Here is a 20,174-nt window from a genome sequence, read left to right on the forward strand (position 1 = left end):
GTCATTTGTGTATTTGAATATGCCGATGCTATTTGTAATCACAAAATGCGCCTTAAATATTCAAAATACAAAATCAGTTAACTGTCATTTAAATTAACTTGGCTTTCAAGTGCCTGTTTATCTCTGAAATTATTTTCAAAGTTAATAGACTGAAAAAATACTTGTGTTGTTTGAGACCCTAAAAAACAAGGGCAAGTAACTTGTATTGACTGCATCCAACGGACGATAAGTGGTTAAAAAAGTTAACGGTCGAACACGTTTTATGTGCATAAATCTGGGGGGAATATTGTTTCTATTTTTTATTATTGAAACTGGCATTTTTAAAAATCTGTTTAGGGAAATATACACTGGTGATTAGCAATGTTGTGGACAAGTAACGACGATCCAGAATCAACGCCGACGGAGCCAAACGAACTACAGGTGTGTAGGCTAGTTCATCAAGATAAACGTCTCCGGCACGATATTTATTATTGTGATGTTTATTGCTGTGCCGTAAATGTCAAAATGTAAAAAAAACGGACCGTAGATGTTTACCTTGGTGAACTAGTGTGTAGGCCTAACTGTTCAGTCACTGATTTAGTGATTGACCTAGCCCGAGTACTCTGACTGTAAGAGAGCTAGACGGACATTTGGACATAAACACGCTCTCATTACAGTCAGAGACCAGCCTATGTCTTTTTTTGGCAATTCCTGACTACCAAACGGTAGGCAACGAGTCCCGCTCTAATACCACAACAATCCTATGTTTGACGTCAAATACCTTTACTTCAATCATTTTCGAGTTAAGTGATACAAAAAAATCCACATATTAATCACTAATACACATACTACAGAAAGAAACCCGACAGCACCCACATTTAGCTACGCTTCGTGACACTCCGTCGCAACAATTACAAAGCTCGGCGATCTATTTCGAGACTGGGCGATTCCGCCTTGTGCAGCAGTTACAGGGGTCGTCTCATAAGAGGAGGCAGTACGTAGCAATACTTTTGCCGTATCCTGTCGATAACCCCCAAATGTATCCTTCAAATTCAAAATGGAATCAATAATGTGTAATTGTTTTGGTTTAATGACGTAATGAAATCCAAATTCATCCAAAACGGCATTAGCCAACTCTTCCATGTTGTAACTTCGCTTGATATGAGACGGCCCCTGTAACTGCTGCACAAGGCGGAATCGCCCAGTGCGCGATCACGTGGTCTACGTCTCGAAATCGGATCGCCGAGCTTTGCAATTGTTGCGACGGAGTGTCACGAAGCGTAGCTAAATGTGGGTGCTGTCGGGTTTCTTTCTGTAGTATGTGTATTAGTGATTAATATGTGGATTTTTTTGTATCACTTAACTCGAAAATGATTGAAGTAACGGGTTTTATTATTTTGGAAATGCCATACACACCAAAACTGTTTTAATTTTGTCTGTCCATAGCATTGTTTTACTGAACATGTCAAATAAAGTGTAAAAATACCCATATTTCTTGAATGTTTTCTTTTAAAATTAATTTGTGCTTCCACTTTTGTGTGGCCTAGGACCAGAAGACATTCGTGCTATTGTCCAGTCAATACAAATTTGCGACAACCACACACACATCAACACACACAACCCCGTATAGATTTAGAAGCTCAGTTCATGTTAATAAACCTATGATTACACCTATTTACATGAACTTTAAATCATATTATCATTGCAGGCACGTGTGCAGGGGGGGAGGGTGTCCGTGAGGTTGATATATCGCGCTCACATGCTCAGCCTACTTTAAAGTATTTTATATGTCCGTCTGTGATGTGTTGTATTATGGTATGTTGTCCGTACGTCCGTCTGTTGACATTTTCTTGTCCAGACCATATCTTGCATACAGGAACATAAAACCTCACTTGTAGGAACAGCTTAGGATGACTGTGTGTCACGTACTATTACTAGGTCACTGTGACCTACTTTTCACCGTCTACTGCACATAATAGTAAATCCTTGTCTGGACCATATCTTGCATACAGATACATACAGGACCATCAAACCTCACATGTAAGAACAACTTGGGATGGTAGTGTGTTGCAGACTATTACACGATCACTGTGACCTACTTTTCACGTTCTACTGCACATAACACTATATCCTTGTTCGAACCATATCTCGCATACAGATGCATACAGGACCATCAAACCGTACATACATGTAGGAACAACTTGGGATGGCAGTGTGTTGCAGACTATTACTAGGTCACTGTGACTTACTTTTCACAGTCTACTGCACATAACAGTAAATTCTTGTCCGGATTATATCTTGCACACAGACCTCACATGTAGGAACAACTTGGGATGGTGGTGTGACACATACAATTACTAGGTCACTGTGATACAAATAAATCAAATAATTTGTCTGTATTCTGAACATCATAGGAAAATCTTGTTTAGCATTTGAAAAAGTCAGGACTTCATTAATCAGACAGCACCTTCTCCAATGGAGTATTATCACTAGTTGGTCCAAAACAAACAGATCTACAAATGAGGACAAAACATCGGATGTCTGTCACTGGACACAAAATACTGAATGACAGTTCTGATCATGTGACAAATTTGACACCAAATTGGTTTCTACCAGAGATTGCTGATATGATTAAAAAAATTTTTTTTTAAAATGTAACTTTTGTGTGTATTAAATAGACAGAATGATACTGGTATGGGCCATAATAGAGGCTATTAAAAATACTGGTCAACTTGGGTAACAGTAAAAGCTGTCAGTTGAAATATGGCCAATGGTTTTTGATAGTGATATGTTTCCATACATGTTGTTTTCTTCAGGTGGACAACAGTCACTCTTTGCACCATTGTTTTGGCTTTGTACACAATAAATGTAACATATCTTGCTGTAATTTCACTTGAAATCCATCTTTTGTAAAAGGTATCATTTTTTAATCATATTTTCTTCAAACATATCCAGGTGCATTAATAATGTTCAAACAATAAACATTCAAAAGCAATTTTGCATTGGAATTTTTCCAGCGCTCTGAAAACAGAAATGTCTTGTACCCAGTTTAGTATTATTGTAAGGAAATGTAAAGTGGCATCATTGGAATACTGATGTCATTCCAATCAAAATTAGCTGTATTATTACAATGCTTCAACACATTAAAATAAAAACTGGTCTACTAACTTTGACCCCTGTCAAAATTCTTTAACCAGCAGATGACGCTGTATACAGGTTTGTTTGTTTTTATTTTTCATAATTCTGGACAAAATATTAAGTTTAAATTTTAAAAGATGAAAGAAAGAAAAAGTATCTTTTGTTAAATATATCGTATTCAAAAATTACCTTTGGATATATTTTATTTATTGTGTATGAAGCCAAAACAAGGGTGCGAAAAGTGACTGTCATCAACCTTAGATGTTTTTTATTAACTTAGGCAAAAGCATGCCACAAAACATGACTTGGGTGTAAAACATGGGTACAGTGGAATGAATTTTAGGCTGTAATTATTGAAAATAGAAGGCCGCAAACTATGAGTAAATGGGGCCAGGCCATTCTGCTATTTGGACTTTTTGAATCACAAATATTTTTTTTAAAAGTCTGCTTTAGCTGCAATATTATTCATATATATATCAATAATATTGCAGTTAAAGCTGACTGTTTTTAAAACATATGTAAATTTTTATTATTATTATAACTATAAGTAAAATGTTGGTTGCCTTAAAAACCTTAACTTTCTAATACTAGTATGTCTGTAATGGTTACATGGAATTTATAATTGTTTTTAGGATGAAAATAATTCTAGTGTACCAGATTCTAAGCCGAGACCAAAAGCAAGAAGAGATGACAGTGACTTTTCTGACCCAGTTTTCAAAAAGCTTTCTAGGTTAAATGGAGAAGTTAACCAGATGACAAAAGAAGAGTTGAAAGTTAAACTGACAACTTTGAGACTAGATTCTAGGTTGGTGTGTTTATACTGAATTCCTAATACTGTCTAACTGTAAACACTCTAGATACTAAATTGTTATATCACTTGATGATAATAAATGCCGATATTGTTATAAATTTGACAATCTGTGCATTGTGTAATTTAAACTAGAACTTGCATTAATTAATGGATCTGACAGATGTCTGGAATGAAGCAGTCTTTTAACATCCAGTACTATTATTTATCATTATTTTTTGTGTGACAGCATAGCTCTCTAATGGTGTCATTAAACAAAACAAACTGTAACTTTTTAGCCCACCCATGTGGTGTTAAGTTTTCAACTACTGTCCACCTGACTACGGTGATCATTTCTCCACAGACAGTCACACTGAGTCTCTCTGTGTTTTAAGCCTGCTTTGTATACAGTCTCTAACATGTAAACAACAAATTGGTGCAGATCAAAACATATTTTTAGGGCAACAAAGTTGCAGACAGTCTATGCTGGATCTGTGACTTGTAAATTGTAATAGCCAGGCTGTAGACCTGTTGAAATGTTTAGTAGAGCCTGGCTAGGAGCAGTGATTTACAATGTAGAACACAAGTTTATTGATTGATACTAAAACTAACAAGAACACAATGTCTCTGCTGTCAACTGGTAGCCATGAAAGACTGAGTGTAGTGTTGTCAACAAGGTCACGTGTCTCAAGTTTAATCGTTTCATTCTGTCTTCAGTAAACAACGTGTATAAGAGAACTCATAGTGTAGTTACTCTTGCAACTCATATGCACTTACATAGTTGTCATACTGTTTTGTTTTATTTAATGTTTTGTCTTATTCAGAGGTGTGAAGGATATTCTGAAACGCCGTTTAAAAAACTACTACAAGAAACAAAGTCTGATGAAGGCACATATTAAATCTCCGGGCAACACAAAGTTTGACTACCTTCTCGTCATCGACTATGAAGCGACCTGCATGGAAAACAACACAAACTACAAACATGAAATCATCGAGTTGAAGCGACCTGCATGGAAAACAACACAAACTACAAACATGAAATCATCGAGTTCCCTGGTGTGCTTATTGATGTCCAGGAAATGAAGATTGTAAGTCTGTGTGAGGTTTCACTTACATATTACACAGCATTACCAGTAATCATGAAATCATTAAGTTCCCCAGTGTACTTATTAATGTCCAGGAAATGAAGATTTGTAAGTCTGTGTGAGGTTTCACTTACACATTACACAGCATTACCAGTAATCATGAAATCATTAAGTTCCCCGGTGTGCTTATTGATGTCCAGGAAATGAAGATTTGTAAGTCTGTGTGAGGTTTCACTTACACATTACACTGCATTACCAGTAATCATGAAATCGTCAAGTTCTCCGGTGTGCTTATTGATGTCCAGGAAATTACGATTGCAAGTCTGTGTGAGGTTTCACTTACATTACCGGAAATCATTAAAAAAAGTTGAGGGTTTTTAACAATACCACTAGCGCACATTGATTAATTAAACATTGGCTATTGGATGTCAAACATTTGGTAATTCTGACTTGTAGTCATCAGAGAAAACCCGCTACAGTTTTCCATTAGCAGCTAGTGATCTTTTATATGCACTTTCCCCACAGACAGGAAAACACATAGCACAACCTTTGAGCAGTTGTGGGGCACTGATTGGAACAAGAAAAAAACAAAGTCAGTTGAATGGATACACTCAGGTGGTTCATTCCTGCAACACAAACATCTCAGCTAAATCCAGCCCCCAGTAATCTTACAAATGAATTACGATTCAGTACGGTTCATCATGACGGAATTCAAGATTTGTCACATATGAAAATCCAGTTATATAGAATACCTAGTGTCCATCAGCTAAACTCCAATTATGTATGATACATAGTACCAGTAAACTTCATTAGTGTGTGACTACCTTTGTATGTGAAATATGCAGTTGTTGATATTTGAATGATCACAAATATACATCTTGTTAACCCTTTCTCTGTTATTTCAGGTGGACGAATTCCACTGTTACTGTAAGCCGCAACTAAACCGTCGTCTCACAGCTTTCTGTACACAGCTGACAGGTATAACTCAGGTAGGTGATACTCCGAGAAGACATACATCATACAGCACCAATACCTTACTGCTGTAATAGTATCTCTGTCAGGGTTAGGGTTAAGGATACTCCGAGAAGACATACATCATACAGCATCAATACCTTACTGCTGTAATAAAATCTCTGTCAGGGTTAGGGATACTCCGAGAAGACATACATCATACAGCACCAATACCTTACTGCTGTAATAAAATCTCTGTTAGGGATAGGGATACTCCGAGAAGACATACATCATACAGCACCAATACCTTACTGCTATAATAAAATCTGTTAGGGATAGGGATACTCCGAGAAGACATACATCATACAGCACCAATACCTTACTGCTATAATAAAATCTGTCAGGGATAGGGATACTCCGAGAAGACATACATCATACAGCACCAATACCTTACTGCTGTAATAAAATCTGTCAGGGATAGGGATACTCCGAGAAGACATACATCATACAGCACCAATACCTTACTGCTGTAATAAAATCTGTCAGGGATAGGGATACTCCGAGAAGACATACATCATACAGCACCAATACCTTACTGCTATAATAAAATCTCTGTCAGGGTTAGGGATACTCCGAGAAGACGTACATCATACAGCACCAATACCTTACTGCTATAATAATATCTCTGTCAGGGTTAGGGATACTCCGAGAAGACATACATCATACAGCACCAATACCTTACTGCTGTAATAAAATCTCTGTCAGGGTTAGGGATAGGGATACTCCGAGAAGACATACATCATACAGCACCAATACCTTACTGCTGTAATAAAATCTGTCAGGGTTAGGGATAGGGATAATCCGAGAAGACATACATCATACAGCACCAATACCTTACTGCTATAATAAAATCTGTCAGGGTTAGGGTTAGGGATACTCTGAGAAGACATACATCATACAGCACCAATACCTTACTGCTGTAATAAAATCTCTGTCAGGGTTAGGGATAGGGATACTCTGAGAAGACATACATCATACAGCACCAATACCTTACTGCTGTAATAAAATCTCTGTTAGGGATAGGGATAATCCGAGAAGACATACATCATACAGCACCAATACCTTACTGCTATAATAAAATCTGTCAGGGTTAGGGATAGGGATACTCCGAGAAGACATACATCATACAGCACCAATACCTTACTGCTGTAATAAAATCTGTCAGGGTTAGGGATACTCCGAGAAGACATACATCATACAGCACCAATACCTTACTGCTGTAATAAAATCTGTCAGGGTTAGGGATACTCCGAGAAGACATACATCATACAGCACCAATACCTTACTGCTATAATAAAATCTGTCAGGGTTATAGGGATACTCCGAGAAGACATACATCATACAGCACCAATACCTTACTGCTATAATAAATACCTCTGTCAGGGTTAGGGATATACTCCGAGAAGACATACATCATACAGCACCAATACCTTACTGCTATAATAAAATCTGTCAGGGTTAGGGATACTCCGAGAAGACATACATCATACAGCACCAATACCTTACTGCTATAATAAAATCTGTCAGGGTTAGGGATAGGGATACTCCGAGAAGACATACATCATACAGCACCAATACCTTACTGCTATAATAAAATCTGTCAGGGTTAGGGATAGGGATACTCCGAGAAGACATACATCATACAGCACCAATACCTTACTGCTGTAATAAAATCTGTCAGGGTTAGGGATACTCCGAGAAGACATACATCATACAGCACCAATACCTTACTGCTATAATAAAATCTGTCAGGGTTAGGGATAGGGATACTCCGAGAAGACATACATCATACAGCACCAATACCTTACTGCTATAATAAAATCTGTCAGGGTTAGGGATACTCCGAGAAGACATACATCATACAGCACCAATACCTTACTGCTATAATAAAATCTGTCAGGGTTAGGGATCACTCCGTACTGCTATAATAAAATCTGTCAGGGTTAGGGATACTCCGAGAAGACATACATCATACAGCACCAATACCTTACTGCTGTAATAAAATCTCTGTAGGGATACAGTACATCATACAGCACCAATACCTTACTGCTATAATAAAATCTGTCAGGGTTAGGGATACTCCGAGAAGACATACATCATACAGCACCAATACCTTACTGCTATAATAATATCTCTGTCAGGGTTAGGGATACTCCGAGAAGACATACATCATACAGCACCAATACCTTACTGCTATAATAAAATCTGTTAGGGTTAGGGATACTCCGAGAAGACATACATCATACAGCACCAATACCTTACTGCTGTAATAAAATCTCTGTCAGGGTTAGGGATAGGGATACTCCGAGAAGACATACATCATACAGCACCAATACCTTACTGCTGTAATAAAATCTCTGTCAGGGTTAGGGATACTCCGAGAAGACATACATCATACAGCACCAATACCTTACTGCTGTAATAAAATCTGTCAGGGTTAGGGATACTCCGAGAAGACATACATCATACAGCACCAATACCTTACTGCTGTAATAAAATCTGTCAGGGTTAGGGATAATCCGAGAAGACATACATCATACAGCACCAATACCTTACTGCTGTAATAAAATCTGTTAGGGATAGGGATACTCCAAGAAGACATACATCATACAGCACCAATACCTTACTGCTATAATAAAATCTCTGTCAGGGTTAGGGATAATCCGAGAAGACATACATCATACAGCACCAATGCCTTACTGCTGTAATAAAATCTGTCAGGGTTAGGGATAATCCGAGAAGACATACATCATACAGCACCAATACCTTACTGCTGTAATAAAATCTGTTAGGGATAGGGATACTCCAAGAAGACATACATCATACAGCACCAATACCTTACTGCTATAATAAAATCTGTCAGGGTTAGGGATAGGGATACTCTGAGAAGACATACATCATACAGCACCAATACCTTACTGCTGTAATAATATCTCTGTTAGGGTTAGGGTTGGGGATACTCTGAGAAGACATACATCATAGTATATCACAGTATAAATTGTAAAATTGCTGTATAAAAACCTTACACTTACTATTGTTGTAAAATCTCAGTATAAATTGTAAAATCTCAGTATGAAAACCTACTCCTGAGAAGATACATCATACAGCACCAATAATTACTGCTATAGTATGAAAACCTTACACTTACCATTGTTGTAAAATCACGGTATAATAACCTTACACTTAAAGACACTGCTTAAAGTACATTCCTTTTTGGTTCCGTACAAAATTCATTCGATGCTATTACAACACCAGAACGACCAGAAACATGTTGGTTCATTGAAGGAATTAGTTGTGAGTAGTGTGTAATGAATTACAATAAGGCTAGAACAGCCGGAAATATTTCACACTGGAGAGATTCTCTGGTAGTCACGGGGTGGGTTACTTTGAGGTAGTTGGAAGGTACTACTCGAGAGATTCTCTGGTAGTCATGGGGTGGGTTACTTCCAGGTAGTTGGAAGGTGCTACTCGAGAGATTCTCTGGTAGTCACGGGATGGGTTACTTCCAGGTAGTTGGAGGTACTACTCAAGAGATTCTATGGTAGTCACAGGGTGTGTTACTTGCAGGTTAACAGTTGCTATTGGAGAGATTCTCTGGTAGTCACTGGGTGGGTTACTTCCAGGTTAACAGTTGCTATTGGAGAGATTCTCTGGTAGTCACTGGGTGGGTTACTTCCAGGTTAACAGTTGCTAATGGAGAGATTCTCTGGTAGTCACGGGGTGGGTTACTTCCAGGTTAACAGTTGCTAATGGAGAGATTCTCTGGTAGTCAATGGGTGGGTTACTTCCAGGTTAACAGTTGCTATTGGAGAGATTCTCTGGTAGTCAAGGGGTGTGTTACTACCTGGTTAACAGGTGCTACTTGAGAGATTCTCTGGTAGTCACTGGGTGTGTTACTTCCAGGTTAACAGGTGCTACTCAAGAGATTCTCTGGTAGTCACGGGATGTGTTATTTCCAGGTTAACAGGTGCTACTCGAGAGATTCTCTGGTAGTCACGGGATGTGTTACTTCCAGGTTAACAGGTGCTAATGGAGAGATTCTCTGGTAGTCACGGGGTGTGTTACTTCCAGGTTAACAGTTGCTAATGGAGAGATTTTCTGGTAGTCACTGGGTGGGTTACTTCCAGGTTAACAGTTGCTAATGGAGAGATTCTCTGGTAGTCACGGGATGTGTTACTTCCAGGTTAACAGTTGCTAATGGAGAGATTCTCTGGTAGTCACTGGGTGGGTTACTTCCAGGTTAACAGTTGCTATTGGAGAGATTCTCTGGTAGTGATGGGGTGTGTTACTTCCAGGTTAACAGGTGCTATTGGAGAGATTCTCTGGTAGTCATGGGTTGTGTTACTTCCAGTTTAACAGTTACTATTGGAGAGATTCTCTGGTAGTGACGGGGTGTGTTACTTCCAGGTTAACAGTTGCTATTGGAGAGATTTTCTGGTAGTCACGGGTTGTGTTACTTCCAGGTTAACAGTTGCTAATGGAGAGATTCTCTGGTAGTCACTGGGTGGGTTACTTCCAGGTTAACAGTTGCTATTGGAGAGATTCTCTGGTAGTCACGGGGTGTGTTACTTCCTGGTTAACAGGTGCTACTTGAGAGATTCTCTGGTAGTCACGGCATGTGTTATTTCCAGGTTAACAGGAGCTACTCGAGAGATTCTCTGGTAGTCACGGGGTGTGTTACTTCCAGGTTAACAGTTGCTATTGGAGATATTCTCTGGTAGTGACGGGGTGTGTTACTTCCAGGTTAACAGTTGCTATTGGAGAGATTTTCTGGTAGTCACGGGTTGTGTTACTTCCAGGTTAACAGTTGCTAATGGAGAGATTCTCTGGTAGTCACGGGGTGTGTTACTTCCTGGTTAACAGGTGCTACTCGAGAGATTCTCTGGTAGTCACAGGATGTGTTATTTCTAGGTTAACAGGAGCTACTCGAGAGATTCTCTGGTAGTCACGGGGTGTGTTACTTCCAGGTTAACAGTTGCTACTGGAGAGATTCTCTGGTAGTCACTGGGTGTGTTATTTCCAGGTTAACAGTTGCTAATGGAGAGATTCTCTGGTAGTCACTGGGTGGGTTACTTCCAGGTTAACAGTTGCTAATGTAGAGATTCTCTGGTAGTCACGGGGTGTGTTACTTCCAGGTTAACAGGTGCTATTGGAGAGATTCTCTGGTAGTGACGGGGTGTGTTACTTCCAGGTTAACAGTTGCTATTGGAGAGATTCTCTGGTAGTCACTGGGTGGGTTACTTCCAGGTTAACAGTTGCTATTGGAGAGATTCTCTGGTAGTCACGGGGTGGGTTACTTCCAGGTTAACAGTTGCTAATGGAGAGATTCTGTGGCAGTCACTGGGTGGGTTACTTTCAGATTAACAGTTGCTATTGGAGAGATTCTCTGGTAGTCATGGGGTGTGTTACTTCCTGGTTAACAGGTGCTACTCGAGAGATTCTCTGGTAGTCACGGGATGTGTTATTTCCAGGTTAACAATTGCTAATGGAGATATTCTCTGGTAGTCACTGGGTGGGTTACTTCCAGGTTAACAATTGCTAATGTAGAGATTGTCTGGTAGTCACGGGGTGTGTTACTTCCAGGTTAACAGTTGGTACTCGAGAGATTCTCTGGTAGTCACGGGGTGTGTTACTTCCAGGTTAACAGGTGGTACTTGTGAGATTCTCTCGTAGTCACTGGGTGGGTTACTTCCAGGTTAACAGTTGCTATTGGAGAGATTCTCTGGTAGTCACGGGGTGTGTTACTTCCTGGTTAACAGGTGCTACTCGAGAGATTCTCTGGTAGTCACGGGATGTGTTATTTCCAGGTTAACAGGAGCTACTCGAGAGATTCTCTGGTAGTCACTGGGTGTGTTATTTCCAGGTTAACAGTTGCTAATGGAGAGATTCTCTGGTAGTCACGGGGTGTGTTACTTCCAGGTTAACAGGTGCTATTGGAGAGATTCTCTGGTAGTCACGGGGTGGGTTACTTCCAGGTTAACAGTTGCTATTGGAGAGATTCTCTGGTAGTCACGGGGTGGGTTACTTCCAGGTTAACAGTTGCTAATGGAGAGATTCTCTGGTAGTGACGGGGTGTGTTACTTCCAGGTTAACAGTTGCTATTGGAGAGATTCTCTGGTAGTCACGGGGTGGGTTACTTCCAGGTTAACAGTTGCTATTGGAGAGATTCTCTGGTAGTCACTGGGTGGGTTACTTCCAGGTTAACAGTTGCTATTGGAGAGATTCTCTGGTAGTCACTGGGTGGGTTACTTCCAGGTTAACAGTTGCTATTGGAGAGATTCTCTGGTAGTCACGGGGTGTGTTACTTCCTGGTTAACAGGTGCTACTCGAGAGATTCTCTGGTAGTCACGGGGTGTGTTACTTCCAGGTTAACAATTGCTAATGGAGAGATTCTCTGGTAGTCACTGGGTGGGTTACTTCCAGGTTAACAGTTGCTAATGTAGAGATTCTCTGGTAGTCACGGGGTGTGTTACTTCCAGGTTAACAGTTGGTACTCGAGAGATTCTCTGGTAGTCACGGGGTGTGTTACTTCCAGGTTAACAGGTGGTACTTGTGAGATTCTCTGGTAGTCACTGGGTGGGTTACTTCCAGGTTAACAGTTGCTATTGGAGAGATTCTCTGGTAGTCACTGGGTGGGTTACTTCCAGGTTAACAGGTGCTACTCGAGAGATTCTCTGGTAGTCACGGGGTGTGTTACTTCCAGGTTAACAGGTGCTACTCGAGAGATTCTCTGGTAGTCACGGGATGTGTTATTTCCAGGTTAACAATTGCTCATGGAGAGATTTTCTGGTAGTCACTGAGTGGGTTACTTCCAGGTTAACAGTTGCTAATGTAGAGATTCTCTGGTAGTCATGGGGTGTGTTACTTCCAGGTTAACAGTTGGTACTCAAGAGATTCTCTGGTAGTCACGGGGTGTGTTACTTCCAGGTTAACAGGTGGTACTTCTGAGATTCTCTGGTAGTCACTGGGTGGGTTACTTCCAGGTTAACAGTTGCTATTGGAGAGATTCTCTGGTAGTCAGGGGTTGTGGGTTGTGTTACTTCCAGGTTAACAGGTGCTACTCGAGAGATTCTGTGGTAGTCGCGGGGTGTGGTACTTCCAGGTTAACAGGTGCTACTCGAGAGATTCTCTGGTAGTCGCGGTGGATGTTACTTCAAGGTTAACAGGTGCTACTCGAGAGATTTTCTGGTAGTCACAGGGTGTGTTACTTCCAGGTTAACAGATGCTACTGGAGAGATTCTCTGGTAGTCACGGGGTGTGTTACTTCCAGGTTAACAGGTGCTACTCGAGAGATTCTCTGGTAGTCATGGGGTGTGTTACTTCCAGGTTAACAGGTGCTAATGGAGAGATTCTCTGGTAGTCACGGGGTGGTTACTTCCAGGTAGTTGGCAGGTACTACTCGAGAGATTCTCTGGTAGTCACGGGGTGGGTTACTTCAGGTAGTTGGCAGGTACTACTCGGGAGATTCTCTGGTAGTCACGGGGTGGGTTACTTCCAGGTAGTTGGCAGGTACTACTCAAGATATTCTCTGGTAGTCACGGGGTGGGTTACTTCCAGGTAGTTGGCAGGTACTACTCGAGATATTCTCTGGTAGTCACGGGGTGGGTTACATCCAGGTAGTTGGCAGGTGCAGTTCTCTGTGCTCACAGTTTGGTGTGTTTCAGGAGAAGGTGGATGCTGCTGCGGAGTTCCCAGAAGTTTTGTCCAGGTTTCAGGAGTGGATGTCTTCCCACCACCTTCACGAGTACTACAAAGTGGCCATAGTAACAGATGGGTTAGTATATCAAAGAACGCTTTTTAATTCATGATTTTTAGATAAACTGAATCTGGTATATCAAAGGTCATATAATGTACTATCCTGTCTGTGGCATGGTGCATATAAAAGATCCCTTGCTGCTGATGGAAAAATGTAACAGGTTTCCTCTCTTAGACTATATGTCAAAATTACCAAATGTTTGACATCCAATAGCCAATGATTAATAAATCAATGTGCTCTAGTGATGTCGTTAAACAAAACAAACAAACTCAAACAAAGCATAGTTTTTTTTTTGTTTTTTTTTCTATTTTCTGTTTATGTTACAGGCCCTGGGACATGAGTCGGTTTATGTTCACGCAGTGTCAGCTGTCGGGTATCTGTTATCCTAGATGGGCCAAGAAGTGGATCAACATCCGCAAACTGTATTCAAACTACTACCAGTGTCGACGCTGCAGGATTGAGGAAATGTTGTCCCGACTGGGCATGAAGTTCGAGGGAAACCTACACAGTGGGATAGACGATGCTCGCAACATCGCCAGAATCGCAATGCACATGCTTAAAGATGGCTGTGCATTCAAACTGAATGAATTTATTAACATTTACCAGCATGGGGCAGCCAAACAAGTCCAGGCTGAGGTTGAAATAATAAACAATAAAATATTTGATGATGATGATGAAGAAGAACATAGTCCAGAAACCGATGGTGAATCGGTTGATGGCGGTGTGACACGGAAACCTCTCAACACTGGTGTGACACCATCACGGTCGACATCTTCCTCACAAGAGTCACAGGTGTCGCAATCGGTGTCGGTGCTGTCATCGCGGGACTCCGAGCCGTCTCAGTCGGTGACCGCGCTCAGTTTGTCCGAGTCAGGGGAGAGTGTGGATGACCTGATTCACTATTACAAACTGCAGTCTTTGTGATACCCAGACAGTCTACAACACTTGGTACTACTAACTGCAGTCTTTGTGATACCCAGACAGTCTACAACACTTGGTACTACTAACTGCAGTCTTTGTGATACCCAGACAGTCTACAACACTTGGTACTACTAACTGCAGTCTTTGTGATACCCAGACAGTCTACAACACTTGGTACTACTAACTGCAGTCTTTGTGATAACCAGACAGTCTACAACACTTGGTACTACAAACTGCAGTCTTTGTGATACCCAGACAATCTACAACACTTGGTACTATTAACTGCAGTCTTTGTGATACCCGGACAGTCTACAACACTTGGTACTACTAACTGCAGTCTTTGTGATACCAAGACAGTCTTCAACACTTGGTACTACAAACTGCAGTCTTTGTGATACCCGGACAATCTACAACACTTGGTACTACTAACTGCAGTCTTTGTGATACCCGGACAGCCTTCAACACTTGGTACTACTAACTGCAGTCTTTGTGATACCCGGACAGTCTACAACACTTGGTACTACTAACTGCAGTCTTTGTGATACCCGGACAGTCTACAACAGTTTGTACTACTAACTGCAGTCTTTGTGATACCCGGACAGCCTTCAACACTTGGTACTACTAACTGCAGTCTTTGTGATACCCGGACAGTCTACAACACTTTGTACTACTAACTGCAGTCTTTGTGATACCCGGACAGTCTACAACACTTTGTACTACTAACTGCAGTCTTTGTGATACCCGGACAGTCTACAACACTTTGTACTACTAACTGCAGTCTTTGTGATACCCAGACAGTCTACAACACTTGGTACTACTAACTGCAGTCTTTGTGATACCCAGACAGTCTACAACACTTGGTACTACAAACTGCAGTCTTTGTGATACCCAGACAGTCTACAACACTTGGTACTACAAACTGCAGTCTTTGTGATACCCAGACAGTCTACAACACTTGGTACTACAAACTGCAGTCTTTGTGATACCCAGACAGTCTACAACATTTGGTACTACAAACTGCAGTCTTTGTGATACCCAGACAGTCTACAACACTTGGTACTACTAACTGCAGTCTGTGTGATACCAGACAGTCGTAAACACTTGGTACTACAAACTGCAGTCTTTGTGATACTCAGACAGTCGTAAACACTTGGTACTACAAACTGCAGTCTTTGTGATACCAAGACAGTCTTCAACACTTGGTACTACTAACTGCAGTCTTTGTGATACCCAGACAGTCTACAACACTTGGTACTACAAACTGCAGTCTTTGTGATACCCAGACAGTCTACAACACTTGGTACTACAAACTGCAGTCTTTGTGATACCCAGACAGTCTACAACACTTGGTACTACAAACTGCAGTCTTTGTGATACCAAGACAGTCTTCAACACTTGGTACTACTAACTGCAGTCTTTGTGATACCCAGACAGTCTACAACACTTGATACTACAAACTGCAGTCTTTGTGATACCAGACAGTCTACAACACTTGGTACTACAAACTGCAGTCTTTGTGATACCCAGACAGTCGTAAACACTTGGTACTACAAACTGCAGTCTTTGTGATACCAAGACAGTCTTCAACACTTGGTACTACTAACTGCAGTCTTTGTGATATCCAGACAGTCTACAACACTTGGTACTACAAACTGCAGTCTTTGTGATATCCAGACAGTCTACAATACTTAGTACTACAAACTGCAGTCTTTGTGATACCCACACAGTCTACAACATTTGGTACTACAAACTGCAGTCTTTGTGATATCCAGACAGTCTACAACACTTGGTACTACAAACTGCAGTCTTTGTGATATCCAGACAGTCTACAACACTTGGTACTACAAACTGCAGTCTTTGTGATACCCAGACAGTCTACAACACTTGGTACTACAAACTGCAGTCTTTGTGATACCAAGACAGTCTTCAACACTTGGTACTACTAACTGCAGTCTTTGTGATACCCAGACAGTCTACAACACTTGGTACTACAAACTGCAGTCTTTGTGATATCCAGACAGTCGTAAACACTTGGTACTACAAACTGCAGTCTTTGTGATACCAAGACAGTCTTCAACACTTGGTACTACTAACTGCAGTCTTTGTGATACCCAGACAGTCTACAACACTTGGTACTACAAACTGCAGTCTTTGTGATACCCAGACAGTCTACAACAGTTTGTACTACTAACTGCAGTCTTTGTGATACCCGGACAGCCTTCAACACTTGGTACTACTAACTGCAGTCTTTGTGATACCCGGACAGTCTACAACACTTTGTACTACTAACTGCAGTCTTTGTGATACCCGGACAGTCTACAACACTTTGTACTACTAACTGCAGTCTTTGTGATACCCAGACAGTCTACAACACTTTGTACTACTAACTGCAGTCTTTGTGATACCCAGACAGTCTACAACACTTGGTACTACTAACTGCAGTCTTTGTGATACCCAGACAGTCTACAACACTTGGTACTACAAACTGCAGTCTTTGTGATACCCAGACAGTCTACAACATTTGGTACTACAAACTGCAGTCTTTGTGATACCCAGACAGTCTACAACATTTGGTACTACAAACTGCAGTCTTTGTGATACCCAGACAGTCTACAACACTTGGTACTACAAACTGCAGTCTTTGTGATACCCAGACAGTCTACAACACTTGGTACTACAAACTGCAGTCTTTGTGATACCCAGACAGTCTACAACACTTGGTACTACAAACTGCAGTCTTTGTGATACCCAGACAGTCTACAACATTTGGTACTACAAACTGCAGTCTTTGTGATACCCAGACAGTCTACAACACTTGGTACTACTAACTGCAGTCTGTGTGATACCAGACAGTCGTAAACACTTGGTACTACAAACTGCAGTCTTTGTGATACTCAGACAGTCGTAAACACTTGGTACTACAAACTGCAGTCTTTGTGATACCAAGACAGTCTTCAACACTTGGTACTACTAACTGCAGTCTTTGTGATACCCAGACAGTCTACAACACTTGGTACTACAAACTGCAGTCTTTGTGATACCCAGACAGTCTACAACACTTGGTACTACAAACTGCAGTCTTTGTGATACCCAGACAGTCTACAACACTTGGTACTACAAACTGCAGTCTTTGTGATACCAAGACAGTCTTCAACACTTGGTACTACTAACTGCAGTCTTTGTGATACCCAGACAGTCTACAACACTTGATACTACAAACTGCAGTCTTTGTGATACCAGACAGTCTACAACACTTGGTACTACAAACTGCAGTCTTTGTGATACCCAGACAGTCGTAAACACTTGGTACTACAAACTGCAGTCTTTGTGATACCAAGACAGTCTTCAACACTTGGTACTACTAACTGCAGTCTTTGTGATATCCAGACAGTCTACAACACTTGGTACTACAAACTGCAGTCTTTGTGATATCCAGACAGTCTACAATACTTAGTACTACAAACTGCAGTCTTTGTGATACCCACACAGTCTACAACATTTGGTACTACAAACTGCAGTCTTTGTGATATCCAGACAGTCTACAACACTTGGTACTACAAACTGCAGTCTTTGTGATATCCAGACAGTCTACAACACTTGGTACTACAAACTGCAGTCTTTGTGATACCCAGACAGTCTACAACACTTGGTACTACAAACTGCAGTCTTTGTGATACCAAGACAGTCTTCAACACTTGGTACTACTAACTGCAGTCTTTGTGATACCCAGACAGTCTACAACACTTGGTACTACAAACTGCAGTCTTTGTGATATCCAGACAGTCGTAAACACTTGGTACTACAAACTGCAGTCTTTGTGATACCAAGACAGTCTTCAACACTTGGTACTACTAACTGCAGTCTTTGTGATACCCAGACAGTCTACAACACTTGGTACTACAAACTGCAGTCTTTGTGATACCCAGACAGTCTACAACACTTGGTACTACAAACTGCAGTCTTTGTGATACCCACACAGTCTACAACATTTGGTACTACAAACTGCAGTCTTTGTGATATCCAGACAGTCTACAACACTTGGTACTACAAACTGCAGTTTTTGTGATATCCAGACAGTCTACAACACTTGGTACTACAAACTGCAGTCTTTGTGATACCCAGACAGTCTACAACACTTGGTACTACAAACTGCAGTCTTTGTGATACCAAGACAGTCTTCAACACTTGGTACTACTAACTGCAGTCTTTGTGATACCCAGACAGTCTACAACACTTGGTACTACAAACTGCAGTCTTTGTGATATCCAGACAGTCGTAAACACTTGGTACTACAAACTGCAGTCTTTGTGATACCAAGACAGTCTTCAACACTTGGTACTACTAACTGCAGTCTTTGTGATACCCAGACAGTCTACAACACTTGGTACTACAAACTGCAGTCTTTGTGATACCCAGACAGTCGTAAACACTTGGTACTACAAACTGCAGTCTTTGTGATACCAAGACAGTCTTCAACACTTGGTACTACTAACTGCAGTCTTTGTGATACCCAGACAGTCGTAAACACTTGGTACTACAAACTGCAGTCTTTGTGATACTCAGACAGTCGTAAACACTTGGTACTACAAACTGCAGTCTTTGTGATACTCAGACAGTCTACAACACTTGGTACTACAAACTGCAGTCTTTGTGATACCCAGACAGTCGTAAACACTTGGTACTACAAACTGCAGTCTTTGTGATACTCAGACAGTCGTAAACACTTCTCTTTTTCTTTTCTTTTTTATCCCACTGCCCCCTTTCCTATTTCTCCTTTGACTTCCATCTCATTTCTTCCCGATCTGGCAGCTCCTATCTTTCAACTTCTGTTGCTGTCCACCTCCATATCCCGTGCCACAGACCCGACATTCCCCAATAGCTCTAGCTGGGCTTAGTGTAACCACTTTGGAGAGTGTTTAGTAGTTACTTCTGGCATTGTTAAGAGGCACTTGTAACCACCTACTATAATCCCCTAATACCGGTGGTCGTTAGTGCCGTGGGTCAGACCAGTGTTAGCGGCAGAGGACAAGGATGCCACGTGGGTGCAGTAGTCTACAACACTTGGTACTACAAACTGCAGTCTTTGCGATACAGGGGTGGGACATAGCCCTGTGGTAAAGCACTTGCTTTATGAGTATTTGGTTTAGGATAGACCCCCCCCCCCCCCCCCCCCCCCCCCATCGGTGGGCCCATTAGGCTGTTTCTCGTTCCAGCCAGTGCACCACAACTGGTATGTCAAGGCCGTGGTATGTGTTATCCTGTCTGTGGGATGGTGCATATAAAAGATCCCTTGCTACTAATGGAACAGTGTAGCGGGCTTCCTCTCCAAGACTATATGTCGCAATTACAGAGTGTTTGACATCCAATGGCCAATGAAGTCTTTGTGATACTTCGATAGTTGTAAATACTTGGTATTACAAACTGCAGTCTGTGATAACCAGTTAGTTGTAAACACTTGATGTTATAAACTGCAGTCTTTGTGATAACCCAGTCGTCG

At 41.2% G+C, this 20,174-nt stretch overlaps 1 protein-coding gene across 1 annotated transcript; it reads left to right on the forward strand.

The window, feature by feature from the left end:
• The first annotated feature begins 226 nt into the window (after positions 1-226).
• Positions 227-19,899, forward strand: LOC121382948 (3'-5' exoribonuclease 1-like). Its single transcript, XM_041512636.1, has 7 exons — positions 227-420; positions 3,750-3,922; positions 4,729-4,886; positions 4,940-4,992; positions 5,895-5,978; positions 13,665-13,774; positions 14,083-19,899. Exons 1-7 carry the CDS (start codon positions 361-363, stop codon positions 14,678-14,680), a joined length of 1,236 nt encoding a protein of 411 aa, XP_041368570.1. The 5' UTR covers positions 227-360; the 3' UTR covers positions 14,681-19,899.
• The last annotated feature ends 275 nt before the right edge of the window (positions 19,900-20,174 follow it).

This window comes from Gigantopelta aegis, chromosome 10, assembly GCF_016097555.1.
Source record: "Gigantopelta aegis isolate Gae_Host chromosome 10, Gae_host_genome, whole genome shotgun sequence".
Lineage (NCBI taxonomy): Eukaryota > Metazoa > Mollusca > Gastropoda > Neomphalida > Peltospiridae > Gigantopelta > Gigantopelta aegis.

Coding starts and splice junctions, on each gene's coding strand:
- LOC121382948 (XM_041512636.1), top strand. CDS start 361: ATGTTGTGGACAAGTAACGACGATCCAGAATCAACGCCGACGGAGCCA. Junction 421..3,749: donor CGGAGCCAAACGAACTACAG/GTGTGTAGGCTA, acceptor AATTGTTTTTAG/GATGAAAATAATTCTAGTGT. Junction 13,775..14,082: donor GTGGCCATAGTAACAGATGG/GTTAGTATATCA, acceptor TTTATGTTACAG/GCCCTGGGACATGAGTCGGT.